The sequence below is a fragment of the Aedes albopictus genome, chromosome 3, assembly GCF_035046485.1.
Source record: "Aedes albopictus strain Foshan chromosome 3, AalbF5, whole genome shotgun sequence".
Classification (NCBI taxonomy): domain Eukaryota; kingdom Metazoa; phylum Arthropoda; class Insecta; order Diptera; family Culicidae; genus Aedes; species Aedes albopictus.
Window position 1 is genome coordinate 112,787,501 of NC_085138.1, and position 18,985 is coordinate 112,806,485.

The following is an 18,985-nucleotide window of genomic DNA, read 5'->3' on the forward strand; positions in this document are numbered from 1 at the left end:
ATTGATATGATAAATAATATTAACGATGCAACTGAATTTGTCATTTGCTCCGATTCCAAATCCGGACTTATGTCTTTAAAACACAAAAATATTAAAAACAATTTCATAATTTTGGAAATATTGTTAAAATTAAGTCAAAGTGTAAAGCACATAACATTACAATGGGTTCCTGGACATAGAGGAATACTAGGGAACGAGCAGGCAGACAAGCTTTCCAAACAAGGATGCAAAAGTACTAATAGAATATACACAAAACTACCCCTGACTGACGCAATCAACTTAGCGAAGAAAGAAACTATTGAAGAATGGAAACGAAACTACACAGAGCTCTCTCAACATAAAGGACAAAAACATTTCATGATCTACCCAACCCCAACAATAAAACCATGGTTTTATAACTACGCTTTGGAAACACATGAAATAATTAATATAGGTAGACTCCGAACCTTTCACACTATGACGAAAGACAAACTATATCAATGGAAACTGACTAATTCGGAAATCTGTGAGGAATGTGGAGTGAGGGAAGATGCCAACCATGTACTTTTCGCGTGTACTAAATACTTGGGAAACAGGTATAAACACAAATGCTTAATCACTTATAGTAACACTGAAGACCTACTCAAAAATACTAATGCCGTTTTTCTTTATTATCCAGTTCCAACCTGGGTTGGAACTGGATCAGATCACAGTTTCAACCCCAACCCGACTTCGGTTTCGCTTGTACTAAACTTTGTTTGACGTTGTTTGTTTACACATTTTCCGCCAATCCAGTTCCAACCCAGGTTCAAAAAGAAAAACGGCATAACACGAAAACATATCGAGAAATAGCTAACTTCATTAAAATAAACCGTATTCAGTTGTAAAATCGCGGAAAAGGTTCTTTCTAGATCGAATAGTAAATAACAAAATGGTTTGTAAACACACACTGGTCGACCAGATCAGTGCACTATCGGTCAATTTTGACAACAACGCTATAAAAACGGTACCGGTCGTTTAATCTATAAGGCGAATGATGCCAAAACAAACTTCACGATCTGACAATACTTGGCAGTTTAGTCCGACACTGTGGATTCGCCATTAAGGGTGTAAAAAGAAGAAGAAGAAGAACCCATGCAGTTATCTTCAATGCGTGGGAGATTACACACATTTTTTTAACAGACTTTATCTATAGGTACGGGATTAAATTTTATACGCATTTTCTCTGCTTGTAATAAAACATAAGTATTTAAAAAAAATGTAATGAAACCATTTACCATGAAGCAGGAATTAGGAACATCAAACGATGGAAAACTAGTTGATTACGTGCTTATGAAAAATGTCGCTCGAATCAGTGACAGTGCTTTTGTTTACTCGGATTCGGTCATTCATCATCAATCATCAATCCATTCATAAAGAAGAAGGATAAAAATAGTAGCGTAAAATTTAATTTATGAATCGATTCGAACCATAGCTTTGCCAGAAAATAAATTGCAGGATGCCGACCACGAACAAGGCAGGTCAAGCTTCCGATGACGACGATGACTTCTTCAAGCCAACCTCCAAGTAAGTTTCTGTTCCCATCCCGGAAAATCCAGTTGCTACATTAGGTTCATCTCACTCAATTTCAGTTCCACTTTGGCAAAAATATTCGGCATTTCGAAGAGTGATGCGTCTGCTGCCGTGAGCAAGAAATCCCCAGATCGTGAATCCAGCAAGGTGATGCCAAGCAGCAGTAAGGTATCCGATCGCTATGGGACATCTTCGTTTCGGTACGTCCCGCCATCGCAACAGGGAGCTGTGGATTCCACAACGGACGGTGGGGGTGCTGAACATTCGGAGAATCAAGCTTCATCGGAATGGAACCTAGCGCAAGCCAGTGTGGTAACTGCCTACAAGCTGTAAGTATTTTTTACAATAATTGATATTTTTTTATATAAATTCAGTAAACCGAACCTAAAAGAAGGACTTTGTAGGATCATATGCTGCTAAAGCGTGTAGCAGTACATAATTCAGGAATTTTCAAATATTAAATTCAAACAAACGACATGCTAAGAGAAAAATACCTGGAATTTCTTTATGAAATGTTTCAAGGACAACTTCAGAAATTCATTCATGTATTTCTTCAGGATCTTCTCCACGGATTCTTTCAGTTTTAATTTCTCCTTCGTGAATTCTTGCATGACCATCTTGCATGGTTCCGTTATTGATTGTTTCAGGGTTTGCTCCTGCAAGAATGCATCCACGAATTCCTTCAGGATTTTTTCCATAGCTTCCTTCAGTGTGTCCATCATGGATTACTCCAGATGTTTTTTAAAGAATTCCTCTAGTTTCACCAGACATTCCTCCGGGAATTTCTCCTGGAAAAATCTTTGAAAGTTCCTACAGTGATTGTTCCAGTGCTTTTTTACAGGATTCCTCCAGGAATTTCTCCTGGAATTCACAAAGGAATATGAATAGAAATCCTTTTAAGTATTTCTGCAAGTGTTCCTTCAGAGAGTTCGTCAGTGATTTTTCCATATATTCCTTCAAGAATTCCCCTAGAGATTGCTTCAATAATCCAATCTGGAATAATTCGAAGTATTTCTGCTGGAATACATTCCAGCAATTCTTCCAGAACATATTACTTAAGATTATCTAAAAAATATTACAGGAACTCCTTAAAAAATCGGTCAAAAACTCTGTTGGGGGTCCATTCAAAGATTCCTACAATAATTCGCCCAGAAATTATTGCATGCAAAGATTCCTTCAGATTTTTTTTTCTATTCCTACAGAAATTCTCCCAGGAACTTGTTAAATAAGCTTTCTTGGGATTCCCTAAGGAATTCCTCATAGGATTGCTTCCGGGATTCCTCCAGGTTTTTCTCCAAGAAGTTCTCCAAGGATTCAACCGGGATTTTTTTTTCTGTGATTCTTTCAGGAACGATTCCAGGGATAATTTAAAAAAAAATCAGCAAAGATTCCCACAGGAGCTCTCCTAAGAATTCCATCAGGAATTCCTCTTAGGATTCTTCCAGGAACACCTACATTCCCTTAGGCATTTCTCTAGGGATTGCTTCCAAGATGCATTCTGGGGGTTTTCAGGAATTCCTTCAGGAACTGATACAGGAATCCACAAGGAGTTCCTCCATGAACTCTTCTCAAAATTCCTTCAAGATTTCTCTAAGAATTCCTCCTGCGATTTCTTCAGGATTTCATCCTGGGATTCCTCTAAAAAATCCTCCCGGGATTCCTCCAGAAATGTCTCTAGAGATTCCTCCAGGAGTTTCTCTAGGGCTTACCTCGGGAATTCCTTCTGTTATCCTTTCAGGAACAACTTATTTTAAAAATTCCTCCAAAGATTCCCCAGGAACTCTTCTATGGATTTCTTCAGGAATTCCTCCTTATATTCTTTAGGAAATTCCTCCAGAAATTAATCCAGTACTTCCTTTAGGAACTGTTTAGGAATTCCCTTAGGAGAGATCCTTCTAGAAATTCCGTAAGAAATTCCTCTAGAGATTGCTCCAGGAGTTCCTATGGAGATTCCTCCTGGAATTTCTACAGGCATTCGTCTAGGATATCCTTCAGGAATTCTTTCAGGGATTCCGCAAGAGATTCCTCCATGAATTGCTTCAGGGATTCCTCCAAGAATTTCACCAGGAAATCCCAGGATTTTTCCAGAGCCTCCTACAGGAATTCCTTTAAGAATTCATCCAGGAATTTCTCCAACGATTTCTCCAGCAATTACTTCAGGAATTCCTCCAAGAATTCCACCAGGAATTCTCCTAGGCATTCATCCAAGAATTTATCCAGAGATTCCTCGTTGGATTCTTACAGAGATTTCTTCTGGAATTCTTTCATCGACTCCTCTAGGAATTGCTCAAGGGACTCCTCAAGGAATTCCTCCAGAAGCTCCCCAGAAGATTCCAGGAGATTCTCCTAGGATTACTTCAGGAATTCTTCCTGGGATTCCTCCAGAAATTCATGCAGGCATTCCTTCAGGATTTCATCTAGAAATTTCTCCAGGATCTCCTCGAGGAATTCCTCCAAAAATTACCGCAGGATTCTTCAGGGATTCCTCCAGGAACTTCTTCATAAATTCATTCAGAAATACCTTCTGGAATTTTTCAGGTATTTCTCCAGAGATTCCTCCTGGAATTGCTTCAGATATTCCTCCAGGGATTTTACCAGAAATTTCTCCAGGAAATCCTCCTGAAATTTCTCCAAGGATTCCTTCAGATTTTTTCTAAGAATTCCTCTATGAATTCCTAAAAGCATTTCTTCAGATTTTTTCTAGAGATTCGTCCCAGAATTCCTCCAGGAATTTCTATAGGAACTCCTGAAAGAATTTTTGAAGAGAACCTGACAGGAATTTCTGAAGAAACCACTTGAGGAATTCCTGGAGCAATCCCAGGATGAATTCCCGGAGCAATCTCTGGAAGACTTCCTGGATAAATCCCTGAACAAATACCTGGATGAATCCCTGGAAGAATTCCTATAGGAATGCCTGAAGGAAACCCTGTAAAATCCCTTGAGAAATTGTCGGAAAAATCCCTGAAAGAATTACTGAAAGTATACCTGGAGGAATACCTGGAAGAATTCTGGGAGGAATCCCTAGAGAAATTTCTGAAGAAATCTGTTGAGGAATTCCTAGAAAAAATCCCAGGTACATTTTTAGAGTAATCCTTGTTTTATATCTTCCAACTAGTACTTAAAAGCACCTACTAACAGTAGACTAACCCGAGGAATACTATGAATCGGTGGAATAAGATTTTCGTGATGGTATTAAATATCAAAAGCGTGTTCACTAGTTCAGGTTTGCAACAACAACTGATCCAATCCTTTATTCTCCTCCTTTTATCTACCGATCAATCGATCGAGTACATCGGTTTCCGTTAAACGGCACACTCGGCTTTTCGCCGCTCGACCTACACACTAAACGTATATCACAGCTCTTCCCCCTTGAGAAGAACCTTTTTCAGATTTGGTTATAATTCATTCACTTAACAATATACAACATTATTTACTTAAAATAATCGAATTCAAACATTAGGTCGTAGATTTCAAATTTAGAACTTCAAGTACACATAATCCTTATTAACTATTTTTCTCTTCAACCGTTTCGATCGCCGAGGAGCTAACTCCGGCGACATGTCAACCTCACTTGGCATATCTTCGATCGCGCGCTTGCGCTTCCTCCCCTGCATCTCGCTTTCAGGGAATCCGAGGAATTCTTCACTACTCGCTCTTGATACTGACTGCAGCTGCTGAGAGCCCCAACGGATAATAGGCTTAGGTTCGGCCTGCGCTCTAATCAAACGAAGCTGCACTCGATGGGCCCGGGTTGGAACGCTTCCAATTTGAACCTGGAATGTATTTCGAGAACATCTTTTAATAAAACTTGCTTTCAGCCATTTGGCGGGATTATGCGGATTATGGTTTCGATACCATAGTTCATCCCCTTCTGTCAGATGTTCGAAAGGATCCGAAACATTTTTCGGGATTACCTGCCCTTCTTTAGAAGGATCATCATCAGTGGGGAAACTTTGCTTTTTGTTGGGTACCTGTTTATCACATTTCTTTTCATGTACTATTTCTTGGCTCAGATGGTTTTTATATTGAAATTTAGGGTTCAATAAATCTAAAATGGTTTTGGGTTTGTATGACAACATCAATTGTGATGGAAAGTTACCCTCGATGGTCAAGCAGTTATTTCTATAGTTTATCAAAAACAAGTTTATCTGGTCCTCCAATTCTAAGTGCGTGAGCTCCGGGTCTAACAAAAACTTCTTTAAAACGTCCTTTACCGTCCTTACCAACCTTTCGGCTTGCCCATTACTGGAAGGGTTGTACGGCGGACTCTTAAGAACATTTATTCCCTGTTTCTTTAGAAAACTTACGAAAGCCGAAGCATTAAATGGGGGACCACCATCGGAAACTAAAACATCAGGCAGCCCAAATCTTGCAAATATTGCCACCAGTTTTCTTAAAACTTTCCCACAATCCGTTCCATTTTTCATCCAATCCAGTTCTACCCATTTCGTATAGCTATCAACTGTCAATAGAAACGTATGGTGTGCAAAATAAAAAAAAATCTATATGAATTCTGCTGAATGGTTTAGTAGTCGGTATCCATTTGGACTCTATTTTAGTCTTTGGGACTACCATCATGCTGTTACACGCATCACATTTTGCTACATATTTTTCTATATCTGAGTTTATACCAAACCAGTAAACGTATCTTCTTGCTAAACGCTTCATTTTTACTATACCCGCGTGGTTAACATGTAAAAGTTTCAATATTTTCTCTTTCATTAAAGCTGGCACCACAACTCTACTCTGATACAGCAGGCAACCATCTACCACTTCTAAGTCTTGTTGATTAGCGAAAACGTCAATAAACTTTCTGTCCATTTTTACTGGCCATCCGTTCCTCATGAAGGATATCACAGTCTGTAGAAAATCGTCAATCTTGGTTTTATCCGCAATTTCTTGGTAATTAATAGGAAATTCCCCACTGAAGTTTATGCTGTTAATCAATTCTTTATCGAATTCGTCAGGAACTGCTTGGTTCAATGGGAAGCGCGAACAGAAATCAGCGTTTCCCATTTTTTGCGATGGTCTATATTGAATTTCGAATTCATAAATTGATAATTCTAGCACATACCTTTGTAATCTGCTAGCATAAATCGAATTTTTACCATTCCTTCCAAAAATTCCCACCAGTGGTTTGTGATCTGTGTAAATTATAAATTTTTTCCCGAACAAAAATTTATGAAACTTTTTCACTGTGCAAACCAAGGCCAGTGCCTCTAGATGAAGAATAGGGTAGTTCTTTTGAGCGGAATTTAATGAAAATGATGTGAAATATATTGGTTTCTCCTTACCCTCAATAATATGCGCCATTACGCCTCCTAATCCATACCCAGAAGCATCAGAGACCACTACAATGGGTTTATTAGGATCATAAAACTCCAAAAGGTTTGCCTCTACCAAAGATTTTTTGCTCTTCTCAAAAGCTGAGCTGCAGTTTTCATCCCAAATATATTTCACATCCGATTTAAGCAGATTATATAAAAAGTACAATTTTGACGATAAGCGCGGTATGAATCTATGATAGTAATTAATCAAACCCAAAAATGATTTTATTTCTGTCACATTTTGTGGAGCCTTAGCTTGCTGAATAGTGGAAATTTTGTCAGGAGATGGTTTAAGTCCTTTTTCGCTGATCACATGTCCAAGAAATCCCAGTTCGGTTACAAAAAATTTACATTTTTCAAAGTTAACTTTGATATTGGCATCCGACAACCTCTTAAGCACCAAAAGCAATTTCACTTTACAATCATTGAAATTTTTGCCTGCAATTAAAACATCGTCCAAGTACACCGAAACATATTCAATATCCCTTAAAACCTGCTCCATAACTTGCTGAAAAATGGAAGCGCTGGAAGATGCACCTTGAGGTAACCGGTTGTATGAGTATAATCCTTTTATAGTGTTTATGACCATAAATTGCTTCGATCTGTCCGACAAAGATAATTGTGTATATGCACCTTCCAGGTCTAATGAGCAAAAAACTGTGCAATTTGCCAAGCCTGCAAACACATCCTGAGCAGTAGGTAATGGGTATGTGTTTGGAATAATAAATTTGTTCACAGAAACTTTACAATCTATAACCAATCTAATTTCATTGTTTTTCTTCATGACTACTATTACCGGAGACGCCCATTCACTAGTCTTTATCGGCGTTATAACTTTTTCATTTTCCAACTTCGTCAAGTATGCTAACACTTTATCCCTCAAGCGATAGGGAACGTCATATGCCTTTCTAAATATGGGCACCTCCGATTTCAGCACTAAATCTGCTTCGTAACCCCGTATAGGTGAAGAAAATTTTTTTTTGGAAAACATGTGAGTATTCACTCTTAATTTCATCAATTGTTTGTTGATTTGTCATTATATCGTTTGAAATTGAATTAATAAAAAAAATTCTCCAATTTGGGAAAAACACATCTATCCAAGTTCTCCCTAAGAGCGGAATAAAATTGTTATTACAGTTGAGTACCACAAGTGTCATTGTTTGTTCAATTCCCTTAAATTTAACTAAAACATCAACTTGTCCCTCAACGACAAGGCTTGACCCATTCACAACAATCAATTTCTTTTGACATCTCGCCAATTCTTTCGAGAAAAATTTAAAATATTGTTGTTTACCCATGACCGTTACGGATGAGCCGCAATCTACCTCCATATCAACCTTTACATTGTCAATATCCACATTTATAAGACAAGGTTCACTAATTTTTCCAACAGACGACACATGCATACACTCAAGAACAAAATCCTCACCGTCTGCTTCTTCTTCCTCCTCTTCGCTGTCCGATGCCGCATGCAGTCTGTTCACCAGGTCGCTTAGGTATTGCTTTTTTCACTGAAAATTTTCCTTGCTTCGCTGAACAACATGACGTTTTCTTCCAGCGAAGGCTTACGCGATACAGAAAATCGCTGAATTTCACACTAACACTGCAGAAAATCTGTCAACAATAACTCAATACACATGCATTTTCAGCGAAAAGATCTATTTGCGTGACAACAATCCACTCCCATGACTACCGGGCGGCCGCCGTCAAATATCAGGATTGCCAACTGTCCGGCGACTGCTGTCAGTTTTCTTTGTCGCCGAATCTGGCGCTGGGTCTTCGGCGCGGAAACCCAAAGGTGGGAATAAAATTTTGGGGTTTGCGCGCAATACTCATCACGATTCTTGCCCGACTGGTTGTCCTGTACCATGTTGACTGCGTCTCTCTGCATGTTTTTCAGCTTGAAGCACTTTTTCTTTATGTGGCCCTTTACACCGCAAAATTCACAAACCATCTGGGAATAGTCCGGTCTGTTCCAGGAGCGGTTCCTTTCTTCGCTGTGTTGTCCCCGATTTAGTCCTCTCCTTGCCTGATCTGCCTTCCCTTGCCATTGTCTATTTCGCCATTGTTCCCTTTGATACGGAGAGTAACCCAACCTGCTCTTCACCGGGCCTCTACTACGTTCAACACCGCCATTGCCGTGATTCCATTTATTCGCTAAATCCAATGTGGCCGCTAATTTCTTAAACCTTGCCCCAGACGAGCCCCCCTCAGCTTTTAATGAAGAGATATGCTCGAAGCAGCTCGTGTTGGCGCAATCCATATTTTTGGCATTGTTTCTAGCAATCTCCCAAGTCGCTATCATCTTTTCTGCACTACCAAGAGTTAGTTTTTCCTCATTTAAAAGCCTTTGTTGGAGAACTTTATCCCTAATTCCCGCCACAATGCGATCTCTAATGGCCATGTCCTTAAGAGCACCGCCACGGGAGTCCTCATCGCTATCCCTATTATACCGCTCCTTTTCGGGTGCTATTTTAGGTTAGCACCCCACTTTTCCACCGGTGGTTTCTATTTTGAGTTTAGGGACTCAAAAACATATTGATTTTCCACCGTGCGTTGCTAAAAGTGGTCCTTAGAGCATCGCCACGGGAGTCCTTATCGCTATCCCTATTATACCACTCCTTTTCGGATGCTATTTTAGGTTAGCACCCCATCTTCCCACCGGTGGTTTCTATTTTGGGTTTAGGGACTTCAAAAACATATCGATTTTCCACCGTGCGTTGCTAAAAGTGGTCCTCACTTTTTATCGGACGTAGTACAAATTAAGACAAATGAAATTATGTCCAAACTTTTGATAAATCCTGCATAAAATCACAAAGGCATAAAGGGTCACAGACGAGCACACGTAACACTTCGAACATTTCGCCACAGACAAGCAGACGTCTCCCTCTATTCAACTCTCGTTGTTTCATTTTTAACGATTGATTTAAATATTCTGTAGTTCGCAAAATTGTTCGCAGACGGCGCTCGCATAATTTTTGCTCCTGTTTGACGTTCGCTCACTACCACATCTATTGAGCGGTTTGTGAAGCAGCGTGATTGGCATTGGGGATTATGTCGATGATTTCATTAGCAATTTATTTCAAGTGATACGTTTGCTATTCAAAATCGTCGCGGAAACATTTTCGCCCAATCAGTGGCCAATCATGACCTAGATGACATTAGTTAGCGAATGTAGAACTTGAACAAAAACGCTGCGAGCGCAACAGATGGGCAGTTATTGGCCAACTGTGACATTTTTAAATAAACCGTTGAATCGGTGTACGTGGGAATTATTAGAGTGTTGCGTCTGTTTGTTTGTGATATGGTTCTGGGAAACATCCAGTCACGCAAGACAAACAGGCTTATTCTGCGCGGCGTGTGAGGTGAGACGAGTCGAATGAGGTGACAAAAATCGACTCGATCTCATTTAATTTGCATTAGTCCTTTCACGTCACGTGAGTTGAAACCGACCGTCTCACCTCACACGCCGCGCAGAATAAGCCTGAAAGTGTATCAATATTTGATTCTTGCTTTATTGATCCACTGGTGTTCATTTTCCACACCACAGCTCAGCTCACTTCACCGCAAAATCTAAATAAAGAAAGTGACGTTACACAAACCATCGGAATAGCAACTCAGTGCAAGATTTGAGAGGGTCCCCAAATGTGGAAACCCATCGCTAATCCCATGTCGCGTCCTTATTTTTCATTCCCGTTTAGATACCACCGGTGTGAACATGGGTCCCTATTTAGGGCCCGGAAATAGGGATAGGGACCCAGATAAGGACGCCCGTGGCGATGCTCTAAAGGTCTCAAAATTACAAAATTCAGCTTGGAGCTTGACCGAAAGCACAAAGTCCTCCAAGGATTCATCTGGCTGCTGTACTCTTATATTGAACTTAAGGCGCTGTACCAGGTCAGACTCGGTTTTGTCCAAACGCGCTTTCAATTTTTTTACCATTTCATCATACTGGACTGTTTCTAAATCAGTATTTGGATACAAAAGCCTTAGCTCTTTGAAAATCACTGGACCGCTCAAGGTAATAAAAATGTCCCTTTTATTTTCATCTGTTACTTTGTTCATATTGAAGAAAAACCTGAGCCTGTCAACCCAGTCGCTAAATGAATTGCCTTTGCGATAGGGTTCTAGTGTAGTGGTAATGTTAGACTGCGCCATGTTTCAAAAAAACAGTACTATAGGAACTTTTGTCGAAATGTATTCAATTATAGATTTTGTTTCGCAAGGAATATGGTGACGCCGCAAAATGTAGGAAATGTAATAAACTGACTCACCAAAATAATCTGCTCAGCCTTTGCCGATTTCAATGGACTCCACACGGTAATGCCCGTTTACTACCAAGCGAGATGTTGGACAATGATCCAAGCACGAAACGATCCGACACCAGTCAACAGCCAACAAGATCCACTCCGTAATGGCACTATAAACGAAAACCTTTGAAGAAAAGAAAACACTCTTTTACTAAATCATTTACCACTCTTAATTCACTGTCTTCGTTTTCTTTTTTTTTGTTCCCGTTCTATTGTTCTTTTTTTATGAATGAAGACCACAAACAATAAAACGATGCAGCGTCCAAAATGGCAACTCGAAGAAAAAATGCGCCTCCGATTTTTCACAGAACTCTATTTTCAATTCTCGTGCACTTACCCGGCGCACAGAATACCGTTTTCACTAGATGGTTTCTATTACGGTTTTCCGCAACGTTACCCAGTAATTTGAAACCGTACCGGTGATTCTAGAGCTCTTTGTTTGGCCGCAGAGTAAATCCGCCAACTGCTAAAATGCTCCTTTGTTTCCTTCGCCAGCGTCTGATACAAGGTGACCTTTAATACAATGGCGTTTTTCTCTAACAGATGAAACCACGATAGGTTGTCTTTTCGCACAAAAAGGCACTAATAATCGCACAATACACCTTTTTCTCGTCGTCACTTTTTATATCTTCCAACTAGTACTTAAAAGCACCTACTAACAGTAGACTAACCCGAGAAATACTATGAATCGGTGGAATAAGATTTTCGTGATGGTATTAAATATCAAAAGCGTGTTCACTAGTTCAGGTTTGCAACAACAACTGATCCAATCCTTTATTCTCCTCCTTTTATCTACCGATCAATCGATCGAGTACATCGGTTTCCGTTAAACGGCACACTCGGCTTTTCGCCGCTCGACCTACACACTAAACGTATATCACACCTTGGAGGAATGTACCTGGGATTTTTTCTAGGAATTCCTCAAGAGATTTCTTCAGAAATTTCTCTAGGGATTCCTATCAGAATTCTTCCAGGTATTCCTCCAGGTATACTTTCGGTAATTCTTTCAGGGATTTTTCCGACAATTTCTCAAGGGATTCTACAGGGTTTCCTTCAGGCATTCCTGTAGGAATTCCTCCAGGGATACATCCAGGTATTTGTTCAGGGATTTATCCAGGAAGTCTTCCAGAGATTGCTCCGGGAATTCATCCTGGGATTGCTCGAGGAATTTCTCAAGTGATTTCTTCAGAAATTCCTCTCAGGTTCTCTTCAAAAATTCTTTCAGGAATTCCTTCAGAAATTTCAGAAATCGATCAATCATCTTTTCCAGGGATGTATCCAAGAATTTCTCCTGGATTACCGGATGTTTTTTTTTAATTACTTCAAGAATTTCGGGAGGAATTCTTTCAGCAAATAGCATTGGTAGATAATTTAAAAAGGATGCATACGGGGACCAGGAAATTATTCAGGGATTCTTTCAGGAATCCCTCCAGCAGTTTCATCAGAAGTTTACTTAGGGATTCTATTAGGAATTCCTACAATAAGCGAGACAAAAAATCATCCGGGGATTCTTCCAAGCAATGTCACAAAAGAGTCACGGCAGCGTAGGTTTTGGTTGTACCTTCCCTTCTTACCAAAAAGTTGGCTAGGCCCTTGCTGTAATGAATTTATTAAGGATTCTGACCAGACTTTTATCCCTTATCAACATAATCCATTCAAGGATTTGAATACAAATGTATTGTGAATTATTAGATTGTTAGAAATTCCTAGAATTTTATATTACGACATACCATAAATGGTACCTTCTACGAAAATATATGTATTGTAAAACCTTTTTGTCCAACATTTCAGTGTCGACAATGAAAACACAGCGCAAGGAAAGCTAGGGTTGGCATTGCTTCGTTCCGGATTGGAATTCAGAATATTGATCTATCGCACCAAGACGGACGCGCTGGCAACCCTCAATTTAGCTGCAACGACTAAACTGTTTCTTAAAAATGGATACCTTCAATTCCGAAGCGATGACGACGCTTTCTGGAGTGTTCTGTTTGAAAATTCCGCTGAGCGAGACCGCTTACTCGCCACAATTCAGGGCGTATGCATTTTGGAACAGGAACAACGACCACCGGAGCATCGCGTTCCACCGATTCCCGCATCTAGAACTATCCCAATCGTGGAGGAGCCGGATTCCGACGCAGAAAAAGGAAAAGCTAGTCTTATTTCGCGGATGGCCCGAGTAGGACAACCCATTCTGCCTCAGAGTAAGCCCATGTCTACTACGGAGGTCAGCGATTCTTCCGATACGGATGCCCGTTTCGAAACCATTCCTCGTCCTAACATTCCTCCCCATCGACGACCCGGTGGCAATGGTGGCATTGCGAAATTGCAATCACCAACGATGGGGATGCAGATGATCCCATCGGCCGCGAATGCCCTCACAACTGCCATAGCTGGACAAAACTTGCTCCACACGGCTACCGATGTGAACTTTAATCTGTTCATGACGGAAAGCCGAATGCAAGGCACTGAAGTGCGTATGAATTTATCTAAACTCGAATCGAAGCTGGATCGTGTCTTGGACAAAATAGATCTGGTAAATTTGAACAGTGGCGGGGAAGGAAAAACTAGCATCGACAAGGATGAAGACATATTGGCATTGGAAGAGAAAATTTTGGAGTTGAAGAAGGAAAACCATGCTTTGAAGGGAAAATTACGTTCACTGGAAGCCGAAGTACATTCACGAAATGAGGACGTGCATCTCAAGCAACAGTTGGCTGATTCAGAAAAACGTAACGCAGAATTTCAGGAAACAATAACATCTCTTCAAAAAGATATCGAAGCTAGTCGTGATAAAAGCGAAAACGATCTCAGAGAACTGGATAAAATTAGGAAGGAGCTAGAAACCACCAAACAATTACTGCATGATAATTCCAAAGAATTTGAGTCACTGTCTAATCAGCTCAACGAATCGCATGATAAGCAAGCAACGCTGTCAGAGGAAAATTCACAGCTGGTGAAACAAAGAGAGGAATGCCAAACAACGACCAAGAGCATGGAACAGGAACTGAAAACGTGGAAGGAAAAAGCTGCCCGATCTGAATTGGAAATGGAAGAGCTGATCAAAGCCATAATGAACAATTGTTTCCAAAGGATGTGTGATCAAATTAGCGATGCTAGAACCCTCAAGATTATAGGTCAAACCATCAAACACGAAACTAAAGCCGCATTGGCTCGAAGACAAAAGGAATGAACGATTTAAAGCACTATTAGAAATGTTTTAAAAAGTGAGAAATGATTTTGATAACTACTGAAATGTTTTGATAATATCATAGCCCTATTTAGAAAATGTGAGATGGTAGATTTAAACAACTATCGTACTAGAATCCCCTCCTAAGAGGAAAAATAATGGAATAATATAATTTTGGTCCCAAATTTATTAAGTTTTCAAAATGACTAATATACGAATGTTTTACTTTTCATTCGCTATGTTTACATAGCGTTAGGTGGATGGGTTAAAGTGAGTATCCTGCAATCACAATAAATCTTAAAATATTTTGTATTATTGCTGAATAATAGCTTCAAAATTCTCAGAATCATAAATTAATCATATACCTATATACAAAATCCCAGAGTGGTCTGTCCTTCCGTCACGATTTGAAATGTTTCACAGAATGAAAGCTACAATAATCTTGACAATAATCATTGCACCTGTGTTGAATTGGTGCACCATTGTATTGGCGCGTCGTTGCATTGGTGCATCGTTCCTGACAGCTGCGGTGGGAAAAGAACCAGCGCTCCTCAGCACTATATGACTAAATACTAAGTGCTTGGTGACACTAGCCGCACGACCACGATGCCACGATGCATTGCATTGGTGGCAAGATTGGTGCATCTTTGAATTGGTGCATCGTTGCATTAGTGCATCATTGCATTGCACAGTGGGCAAAATCGAGCCAAAAACGGAACTTATTTTTGCCGCTGGTTTGAAGCAATTAAAAGTATGTACCGCAAAGGAAAAAACCATGCTAAATCGATTGGTGATGGTCTCGTGACCGGCAGGTGACGGGAAATGGCCTCTTTGGCCACTTTTAGGTCCCGAACCTGGTTTTCCGGGTTCCGCACCAGGCTATTTTCAATCAAATCAGCTAAATAAGAGTGCGGCACATCATTTCATGTCTATTTTGGTGAGGATGTTAGTGGTGACTATTTAAGACCTCACCAAGGTCATATGGCCACTTCCGGATATGGGTCCAGTTCCTCCGGTTCCGGATTCCGGCCATTTCAAGTGAAGTCACCTAAATATACAGTGCGACATATCAATTCATATCTATTTTCAGCAGGCATGTGAGTAGTAACTGTTTGAGACCTCACCAAGGTCATATGGCCACATCCGGATCCTGGTCCAGTTCCTCCGGATCCAGATTCCGGCCATGTCAAATGAAGTCAGCTATATATACGGTGTGACATATCAATTCATATCTATTTTCAATAAGCTTTTGAGTGGTGACTATTTGAGACCTTACCGGGGTCATATGACCACTTCCGGATCCTGGTCCAGTTCCTCCGGATCCGGAGTCCGTCCATTTCAAGCGAAGTAAGCTGAATAAACAGTGCGAAGAACGAAACACATTTTCAGAGTAAATGTTACACCATTTATTTGCTTTCTAATGTTTTTGTTGTCAAATAACCAGTTTTAATTTCCGTGGATAAAATAACAGTTCAAGTTGAACTGTCATGAAATCTAAATATTACTAAAGAGACCGATTCTTGTGGAAATCGCTACAAAAAATCCTTCGAGAATTATTGTTGAAGGAAATATTTTTTTTTTGTAAATACTTCCTTGAGTTTTTATAGAAATCCCTTGGCTAGATGATTAAAAAAGTCCCTAACCACTTTGCTAGACTTTGCTCTGTAACTCTTTTTGGAAATCCTTCGGCAATTTGTTTGAAAGTAACTTCAGTAATTTCTTTAAGAACTTCTTCAGCAATTTCTTTCGGAAATCCATTGTTAATTTGAAAATTCCCAAAAAAATGACCACGTGGTTTATGGACAGCCCCTATTTTTAAAACGCATTTAAAGTTTGTATGGGGAAAATTTTTTGTTCGGGTCGAACTGTCACTTTATCGATTGAATGGTCATTCTATCCACGAAAATTAAAACTGTTCTATTAATTTAACCATAAAAAAAGCTATTGGAATCCAATGAAATCACGTAATACTCAGAAAAATGAGCTCTTTTGATTAGGCTATAAAAATAGCAATATTTTATTCACTAAACAACCCATTTTTTTTTTAATTTGTCTATAATATATTTTTTTTAGGAATTAAATTCAAAATAGCCATAAAATTCAACAATAACTTCCTACGAAACTTGTTCTATTAGTTTCTGAAGAATATTTGCTTGGTAATCGTGAATTTTATCTGAATAATGACTGAAGGAATCTCCAGAAAATACAACTGTACTGTTTTCATTCATTAATTCCGTCAGGAGTTCTTCGCAGAAATTCGTCTCCAGAGGAATAATAGCAAAATTATATCTGAAATATTACCTACGATTTTTTGTCGAATTTCTTTGAAGAAAAAATCCAAGCAGAATAACAGGCGAATTTCTTTGACATTTCACGAGAACTAATTAAGGAATTTCATCAACAATTCATTTTATTATTCTTTCGAATACTCCTTTAGGAATATTTCTTTCTGAAGTTTCATCGGCAAATGGTGTTTTAGAAAACAAAATATTTTTATTTTTCGTACTCTAAACAAAGTTAGACATTTTTGGAGTATAACATCATTTATTTGATTTTCAATATTTTCGTTTAGGTAGTCAAATTAACAAAACAGATGTAATTCACTTTGATAATTTATTGATAATCGATAAAGTGATAGCTCGCCCTGAAGAAAAAAAAATCAAATTAATTTTTTATCTGCGTTTTAGTGCGTTTAGTAGTTCCGAAATGAAACTTTGGATTTTGATCCCTTTTCCCATGGAGGTTATTTATATGAAATAGTCTGAATACTATGAAAAAGCCTGATAAGTTCGGAAGTTACCTTACAATATTTCCATTAAAATAAACCCGTGGAAATTCTTTCAGGAGCTTATATGAAACATCATGTGCTGGTTGATGTTCTTTCTAAAATATATTTTGTTAATTCTTTCACGCATTTTTTTATCGGAAATTCACTGAACAAACCCTTCCAGCTTTTCCTCTGCAATTTCTTATGAAAACCATTTTGCTATTTTTTTGGGAATACCTTCTATAACTCTGTCGGAAATTTCTCCTTCTTTGGGAAATCCATGATCAATTTTATTGTGAATTCCCTCTTCAATGCCTTTGAATATTTTTAGGCAATGATTTCCGGAATTTCATCAGAAATTATTCCGGCTGTAATTCTTCCAAGATTTTTTCACTAAAGTAATTCGACAAGATATTGTAGGTAATATTATAGATATAATTTGATTATTAATCCTCTGGGGACGAATTTCTTAGAAGAACTCGTGATGGAATTATTGAATGAAAACCCTACAGAAATATTATATGGACATCCTTCAGATAAAATACACGGAGCAATTTCCACAGAAGTTGGGTTTTTTACCCTACTAACAAAATTAGCCGCATAAGAGCTTATCATGCAAATGCAATCGGAAGAAAGCTCAGCAAAAATGTTAGTCCGGTAGTAAAATCGATACGTTCATTTGATTAACTGTAATTTTATCCACGGAAATAAAAAAAACTTTTGCCTACAAAAACACAAGAAATCAAATAGAAGATGTTATATTTACACTGAATAAATATTGCGGATCCGGAAGTGGGCATATGACCTCGATGAGGTATAAAATAGTCACCACTCACATGCTTATTGAAAATAGATATGAATTGATATGTCGCACCGTATATATAGCTGACTTCACTTGAAATGGCCGGAATCTGGATCCGGAGGAACTGGACCAGGATCCGGAAGTGGCCATATGACCTCGGTGAGGTCTCAAACAGTTACCATTCACATGCCTGTTGAAAATAGATATGAATTGATATGTCACACCGTATATATAGCTGACTACATTTGACATGGCCGGAATCCGGATCCAGAAGAACTGGACCAGGATCCGGAAGTGGCCATATGACCCCGGTAAGGTCTCAAATAGTCACATCTCACATGCCTGTTGAAAATAGATATGAATTGATATGGCTCACTTTGTATATAGCTGACTTCACTTGAAATGGCATGAATCCGGATCCGGAGGAACTGGACCAGGATCCGGAAGTGGCCATATGACCTTGGTGAGGTATAAAATAGTTACCACTCACATGCTCATTGAAAATAGATATGAATTGATATGTCACACCGTATATATATAGCTGACTTCACTTGAAATGGCCGGAATCCGGATCTGGAGGAACTGGACCAGGATCCGGAAGTGGCCATATGACCTCGATGAGGTATAAAATAGTCACCACTCACATGCTTATTGAAAATAGATATGAATTGATATGTCGCACCGTATATTTAGCTGACTTCACTTAAAATGGCCGGAATCTGGATCCGGAGGAACGGGACCAGGATCTGGAAGTGGCCATATGACCTTGGTGAGGTCTCAAACAGTTACTACTCACATGCCTGTTGAAAATAGATATGAATTGATATGTCGCACTGTATATTTAGGTGACTTCACTTGAAATGGCCGGAATCCGGAACCGGAGGAACTGGACCAGGATCCGGAAGTGGCCATATGACCTTGGTGAGGTCTTAAATAGTCACCACTAACATCCTTACCAATAATAGACATGAAATGATGTGCCGCACTCTATATTTAGCTGATTTGATTGAAAATAGCTTGGTGCGGAACCTGGAAAACCAG

The 18,985-nt window shown here is 39.2% G+C and overlaps 2 protein-coding genes and 1 long non-coding RNA gene across 5 annotated transcripts in view; 2 read left to right on the forward strand and 1 right to left on the reverse strand.

Moving 5' to 3' along the window:
• The window catches only part of LOC109420033 (uncharacterized), a 265,784-nt gene that overhangs the window by 158,782 nt on the left and 88,017 nt on the right, over window positions 1-18,985 (forward strand). The window lies entirely within an intron of this gene.
• The window catches only part of LOC134291631 (uncharacterized), a 256,938-nt gene that overhangs the window by 45,062 nt on the left and 192,891 nt on the right, over window positions 1-18,985 (reverse strand). The window lies entirely within an intron of this gene.
• On the forward strand, window positions 1,270-14,420 carry LOC109409565 (uncharacterized). The gene is made up of 3 exons (XM_019683014.3): window positions 1,270-1,545; window positions 1,611-1,880; window positions 12,980-14,420. Exons 1-3 carry the CDS (start codon window positions 1,478-1,480, stop codon window positions 14,376-14,378), a joined length of 1,737 nt encoding a protein of 578 aa, XP_019538559.3. The 5' UTR covers window positions 1,270-1,477; the 3' UTR covers window positions 14,379-14,420.